At 48.0% G+C, this 10,786-nt stretch overlaps 1 protein-coding gene across 1 annotated transcript; it reads right to left on the reverse strand.

Moving 5' to 3' along the window:
• Positions 1 to 4,164: 4,164 nt before the first annotated feature.
• pdzk1ip1 (PDZK1 interacting protein 1) lies at positions 4,165 to 6,420 on the reverse strand. The gene is made up of 5 exons (XM_080489881.1): positions 6,275 to 6,420; positions 5,658 to 5,790; positions 4,682 to 4,834; positions 4,540 to 4,608; positions 4,165 to 4,343 (listed from the first exon to the last, which is right to left on the reverse strand). Exons 1-5 carry the CDS (start codon positions 6,330 to 6,332, stop codon positions 4,271 to 4,273), a joined length of 486 nt encoding a protein of 161 aa, XP_080346007.1. The 5' UTR covers positions 6,333 to 6,420; the 3' UTR covers positions 4,165 to 4,270.
• Positions 6,421 to 10,786: the final 4,366 nt, after the last annotated feature.

A 10,786-nucleotide genomic window follows, 5' to 3' on the forward strand; every position in this document is an offset into this window, starting at 1 on the left:
AGAGACACAGACCGAGTGGTCTGAGTAGCATCAATGCATCATCATCATCATCATCATCATCATCTGTGTTGTGTAATACAAAAAAAATAAAACTGGGAAAATCCGTCTGTGTGTACACGTGTCTGTGTGTACACGTGTCTGTGTGTACACGTGTCTGTGTGTACACGTGTCTGTGTGTACAATACCAGGCGATTGGCAGCAGTATTAAGAATGAGTCATTATTGTGTTTCAATGAGAAATCTGAAGAAGTATCCTGCTGGGTTTAATGAATACTGGCAGCTGCTATTCATACTCATTCTGTAGGGAGTAGTAAGGCCCAGCAAGTTTATTAATATTGAAGATTTCATGCACGGGGCAATTCTTTGCAATGAAAAAAAAATCCTACAAGTAAAAATGCATAATCAAATAGGTTCTGTTGAGGAAATGTGCTTGATGCTAAAAAAACACTTGGAAAGTACTTGGATGGAAAAAGTTAAAGGAAGAGGGCAAGAAAAAGACTTCATAATACTCAGACCAACGTTCAGCTCCTCCACTCTCCTGAAGTGAAACCAGACGGAGCACTGCCACTTTGGGACATTCAGAGGCATAAAGACGTCATCAGGCATGCTAATTCAACTTATTCGACTCATTGGATTAACTTTCTTCTTATTTTCATGAGTTTTGGCCCAAAACGTGCTCCAGACGAGACACTTGAGTGATTTTTGAATTACATTAGAAACAGTTTGCATTGTCAATGTTCAGTTTAAACATGAAGGATTTAGCAGTTTCAACTTGTTTTATTCATTGGATTGACTTGTTGGGATTTCTGGTTGGTTATTAGCAATAAATTACTGTAAGTAATAGATTACTGAAAGTAATCCCTGGAAGTAATTTATGAAAAATTTAAATTATTAATGGAAGTAAACGGTCATTTACTCATTAACATCTCCTAAAGTAATTGAGTAATTACTTTAAAAAATATATAAATAATTTATTAATGAAAAATTATTAATGTGCATAAATTTCTTATTTATGTATTAATAAGTCGGGGCACCACCAGATAAACTGGAAATAGCTAATACCAAAATATCAGTCTCGTTTGTAAAAAGTTTATTTAAGTTAGTTAATATTTCTGTGTGAAAATATAACAATGTTAAATAAAAGGGAAGGTGTGAGATCCGAGCACAGACTGTTACAAACCAGTGAAGTGTCAACAATAAATACACAATAATCACCAAGAAGCGTTCAATTCAGCTAACAGGCGTTTATTAATAAAATGTATTAATTCATAAATAATTCATAAATCATCTCATAAATCAACACATTCAAGTAGCAAACGACATCGAACACGGAGATCTAATCTATTAAACAGCAACACTATGTACAAAGAGTGTGTGTGTGTGAGTGTGTGTGTGTGTGTGTGTGTGTGTGTGTGTGTGTGTGTGTGTGTGTGTGTGTGTGTGTATGTGTGTGTGTGTGTGTGTGTGTGTGTGTGTGTGTGTGTGTGTGTGTGTGTGTGTGTGTGTGCGTGTGTGTGTGTGTGTGTGTGTGTGTGTGTGTGTGTGTGTGTGTGTGTGTGTGTGTGTGTGTGTGTGTGTGTGCGTGTGTGCGTGTGTGTGTGGATGGTCTGGAGTGATGGGTGTAATGACCACGAACGTCCACCAGGTGGAGGTAGATGTTGGCGGGTCAGTGTGGTGACCGTGACGACCACTAGGGGCGTGCGGCAGCGCGCAGAGGAAGAGTGCAATGGCTTGATGTGTCCACCAGGTGGACGTCAAGAGGGATTGCGATGACCTACGCGACCACTAGAGGCGTTTGACTCGCTCTTTCTTGGGACGTGGCGGTTGCTTCGTCGCCTGATAAACAAGACGTCCGTTGTGTGTGAATGCACGAGGGCGGTCTCGGAGCGAGGCGGTCTACCGAGGGCGTAACGAACGGACGGTTCCGTTAGCCCGGTTCTGAGCGCCGGAGTTCTAAGTGGATGTCGGGACATGCAGTTAGAACTCTGGTGATGGAGGCAGAGGTGGTGCAGCAGCATCAGATAGCAGTTGGTTGTTACATGTAGTTGTGTGTGTGTGTGTGTGTGTGTGTGTGTGTGTGTGTGTGTGTGTGTGTGTGTGTGTGTGTGTGTGTGTGTGTGTGTGTGTGTGTGTGTGTGTGTGTGTGTGTGTCCTTATCTGATCAGATAAGGACACACACACACGCATGGCTGCGAACGGGCAGATCCTTGTTAGTAGAAGAAGGGGGAGAATGAGAGAGGGGGAAGGCAAGAGAAAGACAGAGAATTCTGGCGACACTCGGTTCTGAACCCTGGTTCCTCCACACAGAGCTCCCAGTGGACTGGAGCTCACTTGGACCTCTGGTTCTGAGGTGGAAAACCCGATTCCCGGACTTGGTTGGTGCGCGTGAACGTGCGTACACAAACATATGAGATGCTGCGGCCTTCTCATCAGCACAAAATATAACACACAGCAATCTCAACAGAACATCGTTCTACATATTCTGCCCAGACAAAAGCTCTCACCGTCCGTGGCTGGACAGCACCGTCTGTGGTTCTTTTGGTTCTGGGAGGCTGTGGTAACTGGTTGTTACCGGGTCTGAAATCAGCGTCCTGAATTCAGAGGCCTGGCTTCAGCTGCAGGAGTGGACAGCGAGGCAGATGAAGGAGGAGCGGAAACGGTGGTTCTGGTCTCCAGAATCCCCCAAAAAAGGAAAAATAGAGGAAACAGAAGAAGTAGTCCAAACTGGGTCCTGCTCATCCAGCGGGCTGGCGTTGGTGTTTCCTTAGGTTCCTACTTGGTGCTCTCTTTACCATCCTGAGGCAGCAGAGACGTGTGTCCCTCTCGGTGGTCGGGTTGAGAAGCAGGGGACAGTTGGTAGGAAAAGTTTCACCAAGCTTGAATTTCAGACCCCTGTGGGGTTCGGGTTGGACTCGACCATCCCCATTGGTTGTCAACCTGGGGGGTTGGGAAACTTCCGGATTGCGTTCACAGTAAGGTCTGAATTCACAAGACGTCCAATTGGACAAACATGTGGAATGTTTCTGGAGCTGCCTGAGTGCGATGGACATTTCGCAGACTTTCGTGCTGAATTCAATAAATCCTTGACAGCAACATGTGAGTGTTGTGTAACACAGTACATGGTCCGTCAACCAGGACTTTGCTGTAATACTCATTTGACACACAGACTGTGATTATTCTGGTTCTGAGGCGTTCTGTCGTTATGATGTAACTAATAAAATGTTCAAATCTTAGATGTTATATTTTCAGTAATCAATAAATGTTTCAGAATGTACCTGTTCATTTTAATGTCAAAGTTTCCTGCCTGGCATTATATTGGGCGTTTATTCATGTGTTAGTTGTGCAATTTGCAGTTACTGCAAAAATGCTAGTTTTGTGCTTTAAAATGCCTTTTGTGCTTCAATACTTTTTAAGTTGCTTAAATGCTTGTTTGGGTTAGGTTGTTTTTTCAATTAGAAAATGTTCTCTTTTGTAACTTTACACCAATTAATTTCTAAAAATCACACTGATATTACACATTTGGCCTTTTTGGCAAGAGTCACTAAAGTGAAAGCCAAACCCACGTGTCTTCATAGTGTTTCTAGTTGTATACCCACTCTGGTTCTGGTTTATTTAGTCGTTTTGACCACTTGGGGGCGTATTGCACTAGGAGGGTTTAAGGGCAAAGGTTAAAGGTAAGAGTGAGCACAGGTGAGGACAAGGTGTGGAAAGTGGGAACAACAAGGTTCTCCCTGTCGTCATGCCGTCCCCGTCCCAGAGCAGAGGGACATGTGAGCACATTGATGCAGTATTTCATGGACCTTTTTTTAAAATAAATGGGAAATAAGCCAAAGAGTCAACCTGTAGGACTGAATCCACATCAGGGATGACACCTCACACCAACACCTTTTGTTTAACTGGGATTATAGTGCCCCAATGATTTGGTGGGAAATAAACTGCACATTGTGTCTTCCACAATACTGCCTTTAATGAGATTACATAACAGCTTCAGTGGCCCGAAAAAATCTTGACATTGATTTTCAACTTTTTCTGGAGTGCATGAAGGTTTTGGGGTTTTTTTTGCCTCCGAATATTTTGTTTTTCGTCAGTGGCCCTGATATTGTTTCCGTACTTTCTGCTCACATCCTTCCTAGTGTCAACAGCTAGAAAGCAAGAGACTGACTCAGCAGTTTATCAGTCATTTATTATTATCTTGAGGGGCAAAAGGACACCAACGTCCACTCCCCTGAGACGACTTGGTGAACAAAACTAATTCCACCCACAGGAAAGAGTCACATGACTGTGGATTTATCCCCCGGGGTCACACAGAGGACGTTGGTATAGGCATTGCTGTTGTTTTCAGTCCTGAAACACACACATACACAAAAACTGAGCCAAGCAACTGAACTGCTTGTTTATTTGTGCTGAGCCACTGTGTGTGCGTGCATACGTGCGTGCGTGCGTGCGTGCGTGCGTGGTGACTCAACAAACACAATGGCAACAACGGTAACAATGATGGTGACGGGGACGGCAGCCATGTCACCAGCAGGTGTGTCGTTACCTGAGGACGTCCAAGCTCGTCTCGTACACGCTGTCCATGACAGTTTCTCTCTCCTCCTGACTCCGCCTCCTGAAGACATCACGTATGACATCATCAGCTACAGCAGCGCAGAGTCAGTAATGTTGGAGTGACTGTTTCCTACCTGTGGGCTTCTGGACTCTTTTCGTAGACGTTTCCGGCGCCACCGCGTGCCGCAACATCATTGCTGACATCACCAGGCTGTTTGTGCCCGAAGACCTCCAGGTCTCGTTCGTAAAGATCGTCCTGTATCGCTTCGGCCTCCACGCTGCGCCCCCTGCAGGAGGAGGCGAGTCAGAAACAACAAAATTGAAGAGAAAGGGAAAGAAAAAATAGTCCAACATCAAAAAAACTAAAAAACTAAAAAACAAGGATGGTGAAAAAGCAACAGATGAAAAAAGGAGAGAGCAGTAAATAAAAATTAAAAAAGGAAAAACACAAAAGAAAAGAAGAGATGAATAAATAAATAAATGAACATGTGAGTTTAGAAGGTGAACGCTGTGCTCAAAGGCCCGTGGCAGAGCCAACAGGGTTCAGCGTTCAGAACTTTGACGGCTGATAAAAACACAACCGTTTGACAACCGAAAATGATATTCGGGATTATTGAGGAGGAGATAGATATTCGCTCTCAGAGCAGCGAGCGTTTGCAAATCTTATTTTGAAACAGTTAGGGTTAGGGTTAATTGCGAACTTCCTGCTGGATTTGGGTCAGGGGTCCCAGGGGTGATATGTAGGGCTCGATGAGACCAATTGAATTTTGGCTTGATCTTCCTACGACATTCCTACAAGCCGTGTCGCCATTTAAGTGTTTTTTGGTGGCCGTTCTAGTGTTTGTAGGTGGCGCTGGAGAGCACATTTTGGCACTCTGGGGGTTCATTTTTACATTTTCTTATAATGTTATCCAGTGTTAATGAGCATGTAGGGGGTCAAATGTATTCTCCTTCAGAGGTTGAGGGCCTTTTCTGGGTGTAATTTGTACTTTGAAAGGCAAACTGCGGACTTCCTGTTGGATTGAGGTCTGGGGTACCAGCCCAGGCCTCCTTCGCTCGGTCCCTAAAGAAGTAAAGAAAGAAGAGAACTCGTTTGGAAGAGGGACCCACAGACTGGTGTCAGACTCGTTGCACCAAATCTTCTTCACCAGGAAGCCGATGAAGACAAGGAGGAGGAAGGAAGTGACGGAGATGATGCCAGAGAGCCACTGAGGGAGAGGACGCTCAGTCTGAGCTACACACACTGTGAAACACACAGGAATACACACACTTTAATACACACACAGGAATACACACACAGGAATACACACACTTTAATACACACACAGGAATACACACACTTTAATACACACACTTTAATACACACACAGGAATACACACACAGGAATACACACACAGGAATACACACACAGGAATACACACACTTTAATACACACACAGGAATACACACACAGGAATACACACACTTTAATACACACACAGGAATACACACACAGGAATACACACACTTTAATACACACACAGGAATACAATCACGGCAATACACGGAGTAACACACACAAACACACACACACAAACACAGAAATTTGACTGAACCAACGTGTGTTCATGACATTAATACAGTATGGAAACCTTTTCTTTGACACAGACTTTGACAGACTTTTATGAGCGTGTGTGTGCGTGTGCGTGTGCGTGTGCGTGTGCGTGTGTGTGTGTGTGTGTGTTACCTTCTCCTCTGGCGCTCAGCAGCAAGAAGCAGATCAGAGCCGAGACGTTTCCCATCATGCCCAGTGTGAGTGTGAGTGTGAGTGTGAGTGTGAGTGTGAGTGTGAGTGTGAGTGTGAGTGTGAGTGTGAGTGTGAGTGTGAGTGTGAGTACTGCTTACCTTTATTCTCTGACCACTTTGAGTCCTGTCACTCGTGAAGGGAGGTGGAGCGACCAGGGGGGCGGAGCCACGGAGCAGCTGTATTACAGTGTACTTACTAGATCAGATATTCCTTTATTTGTCTCACAATGAGAAAATCTTAATCATTACAGAAGCCAGTTGACAGTAAATAAATAGAAGAGTAGCAAAAGAAAACAATGAGTAATAAATACTGTCTGTAAAAACAACAGGAGCTCTACGGAGCCACAGAACAAGACTGCAGCCTGGTGCTGATGCTCTGCCTTACCTTTCAACAAACATCCAATAACGTCTTATTTAATGCCAGGAGAGTGAGGAGCCAGGAGAGTGAGGAGCCAGGAGAGAGAGGAACCAGGAGAGTGAGGAGCCAGGAGAGTGAGGAGCCAGGAGAGTGAGGAACCAGGAGAGTGAGGAGCCAGGAGAGTGAGGAGCCAGGAGAGTGAGGAGCCAGGAGAGTGAGGAACCAGGAGAGAGAGGAACCGGGAGAGTGAGGAGCCAGGAGAGTGAGGAGCCAGGAGAGTGAGGAGCCAGGAGAGAGAGGAACCAGGAGAGTGAGGAGCCAGGAGAGTGAGGAGCCAGGAGGAGCCAGGAGGAGCCAGGAGAGTGAGGAGCCAGGAGAGTGAGGAGCCAGGAGAGAGAGGAGCCAGGAGGAGCCAGGAGAGTGAGGAGCCAGGAGAGTGAGGAGCCAGGAGGAGCCAGGAGAGTGAGGAGCCAGGAGAGTGAGGAGCCAGGAGAGAGAGGAACCAGGAGAGTGAGGAGCCAGGAGAGTGAGGAGCCAGGAGAGTGAGGAGAGTGCGGAACCAGGAGAGTGAGGAGCCAGGAGAGTGAGGAGCCAGGAGAGTGAGGAGCCAGGAGAGTGAGGAGCCAGGAGAGTGAGGAACCAGGAGAGTGAGGAGCCAGGAGAGAGAGGAACCGGGAGAGTGAGGAGCCAGGAGAGTGAGGAGCCAGGAGAGTGAGGAGCCAGGAGAGAGAGGAACCAGGAGAGTGAGGAGCCAGGAGAGTGAGGAGCCAGGAGAGTGAGGAGCCAGGAGGAGCCAGGAGAGTGAGGAGCCAGGAGAGTGAGGAGCCAGGAGAGAGAGGAGCCAGGAGGAGCCAGGAGAGTGAGGAGCCAGGAGAGTGAGGAGCCAGGAGAGAGAGGAGCCAGGAGGAGCCAGGAGAGTGAGGAGCCAGGAGAGTGAGGAGCCAGGAGGAGCCAGGAGAGTGAGGAGCCAGGAGAGTGAGGAGCCAGGAGAGAGAGGAACCAGGAGAGTGAGGAGCCAGGAGAGTGAGGAGCCAGGAGGAGCCAGGAGAGTGAGGAGCCAGGAGAGAGAGGAACCAGGAGAGTGAGGAGCCAGGAGAGTGAGGAACCAGGAGAGTGAGGAGCCAGGAGAGAGAGGAACCAGGAGAGTGAGGAGCCAGGAGAGTGAGGAGCCAGGAGAGTGAGGAGCCAGGAGGAGCCAGGAGAGTGAGGAGCCAGGAGGAGCCAGGAGAGTGAGGAGCCAGGAGAGTGAGGAGCCAGGAGGAGCCAGGAGAGTGAGGAGCCAGGAGGAGCCAGGAGAGTGAGGAGCCAGGAGAGAGAGGAACCAGGAGAGTGAGGAGCCAGGAGAGAGAGGAACCAGGAGAGTGAGGAGCCAGGAGAGTGAGGAGCCAGGAGAGTGAGGAGCCAGGAGGAGCCAGGAGAGTGAGGAGCCAGGAGGAGCCAGGAGAGTGAGGAGCCAGGAGAGAGAGGAACCAGGAGAGTGAGGAGCCAGGAGAGTGAGGAACCAGGAGAGTGAGGAGCCAGGAGAGTGAGGAACCAGGAGAGTGAGGAGCCAGGAGAGTGAGGAGCTCGGCCATCTGGGGGGAATGAAAGCTGAGCTGCTCCTCATTGAGAGTGCCAGCTGAGGTGGGTCAGGCGTTTAGAGGTCTACCAGGCACGTCCAATTGGGAGGAGGCCCCGAGGTCGGCCCAGGTCTCGCTGGGAGAGATTATATCTCTGGCTTGGCCTCGGAGCGTCTCGGAGCGTCCCGGGGTCTCCCCAGAGGAGCTGGAAGAAGTTGCAGGGGACACAGATGCTCTCTATACTGCCACTGCCCCCCCAAGAGCAATAAGAAAGAAGATGGAGGGATTAATTGCACCAATCAACCATATTTTGACCCGCAAATGCGGCCCACACCTGAGCGCTACAGGCTACCGGCGGCGGAACCCTGAGCGCTACAGGCTACCGGCGGCGGAACCCTGAGCGCTACAGGCTACCGGCGGTGGAACCCTGAGCGCTACAGGCTACCGGCGGTGGAACCCTGAGCGCTACAGGCTACCGGCGGTGGAACCCTGAGCGCTACAGGCTACCGGCGGTGGAACCCTGAGCGCTACAGGCTACCGGCGGTGGAAGTGCAGACACCGGGGGACGCAAGGAGAGCTGCTGGTGAAGCTACGCAGCCGCCAGGCGAGGATCCCGCTGCCCTCCATCAGTCATTGTGGAACAAGACGGATGACCCAGACCCGGCGCCAGGCCCGGGACTGCTCCGGGTTCCGCCTGACAGACGTGGCTTCACAGCCGTGTGGCGGATTCTCCTGTCCAGCCACCGGGCTGCTCTGTCCACTGCTTGGACAGGGTGAAAGAGCGCAGCGGGAAATCAGCAGGAGGAGGTGTGTGTTTTCTTGGAAACGAACTCTTGTACACAAAACTTTCCACCCTAACCCAGAATGTATTATTGTGAACTGCCACCCCTTTTCCCTCCCCGGGGGTTCTCCGTCACGTTTCTGTGTGGTGTTTACATCCGCCCACGGGCGGACACTCCTGTTGCCTTTAAGTGAACTCAGCAACATTTTACACACATTTGAGAACTCCCTGCCGACGCTGCGGTTCTAGTAGCTGGTGATTTTAATAAATGTCATTTTAAAACTGCTTTTCCCAACAACTCCCAGCATGTTAACCAGCAACGAGGGGAGCCCCATCCTGGGTCACTGTGACAGGAATGTGGAGTCTGCTTATGGATCCAGCCTCAGACCACATGACTCCTCTGTGTACTACTTCTTCCTACATACATACAGAGCAGTAAACAATCAAAGCCTACATTATGTGTTCAGTGTTGGACAACGGAGGGAGAGATTCAATTGCAAGGATGCTTTAATGCTACAGATTGCTCTGTATTCCATTCTGAAAACTTAGATGAGTACTGTGATACAGTCACTGGGTACTAAAGAAGGTAATAAAACGTCACGCTGGTCAGAAGCTGTGGTATAATGCGGACGTGAAGAGGAAACCTCAACAGCGGACTGAAGCTTTTAAACCTGGAAATGCTGCAGCTTATAATCTGTCCAGATATTCCAGATGTCCATTGGAACGGTCCATCAGCTGGACCAGCCCATGGAGCCAAGATAGAGGGACATGTCATGGAGGGAGACCCACAGCGTATGTGGTCGGGGGTAAACTCCATCATCACTTGGAAACCTAAAGGACCATCCATTACAAAGTAGGAACTTAATGAGTCTTATGGTCGATTTGAAATTGTAAATGTTGAGTTTGCTGCTTTTGCTGCTTGTAATGAGCAGAATGTCTTTACCATCCTTGAGGAGGACGTCCAGAGGGTCCTCTCCAGGACTAAAGTTAGGAAAGCTCCTGGTCCGGACCGTGTCCCTCCCCGTGTCCTTAAACTGCTCTGAGCAACTGTCCCCTTGGCAGATCTTTTCACCATGTCTCTCAGGAAGTGTCCTGTCCCACTTAACTTTAAAAGATCATTATAATTCCAGTGCCCAAGAAGACACCTGTGACGTGTCTCAATGACTATCGGCCAGTGTCCCTCACATCTGTCTTGATGAAAACCTTTGAGCAGTGGGACATGCATACATGACAATTACATTTTGTTGGAGCTCAATTTAATATAATTCCAATTTAGTTCAACAAACTTAACGGCTCGCAGTAAGAAAAACATCCAATCCTTCCCCAAATCCTTCGATGTGACGCTTCTGAAAGTAAAGAAAAAGGATTTGCATTTCACAAATAACCTCTGAGTGCATGTAAACAACAACAGATTCAAATGCATGAGAAAGTAAAACATTAAAACTTTTAACGATACCATTCCTGCAAAGCAACATGGAAATGTAATCAGATTATTAATCATCAGAGCTCGTCAGTTTCACAAAGTAGAGCTCAGAAAAAGAAGAGCAACAAAGAAAAGCTGCCGATGTTGATGTGGTGTTGAGTCTCTTATAAAGCTGCTCCTGTCCTTTCACTGGCATGTCCTCCTTTAGAAGACAATCCTGTCCTTTCACTGGCATGTCCTCCTTTAGAAGACAATCCTGTCCTTTCACTGGCATGTCCTCCTTTAGAAGACACAATCCTGTCCTTTCACTGGCATGTCCCCCTTTAGAAGAC

This window comes from Lipophrys pholis (assembly GCF_963383615.2).
Source record: "Lipophrys pholis genome assembly, chromosome: 20".
In the NCBI taxonomy this organism is placed as follows: Eukaryota; Metazoa; Chordata; class Actinopteri; order Blenniiformes; family Blenniidae; genus Lipophrys; species Lipophrys pholis.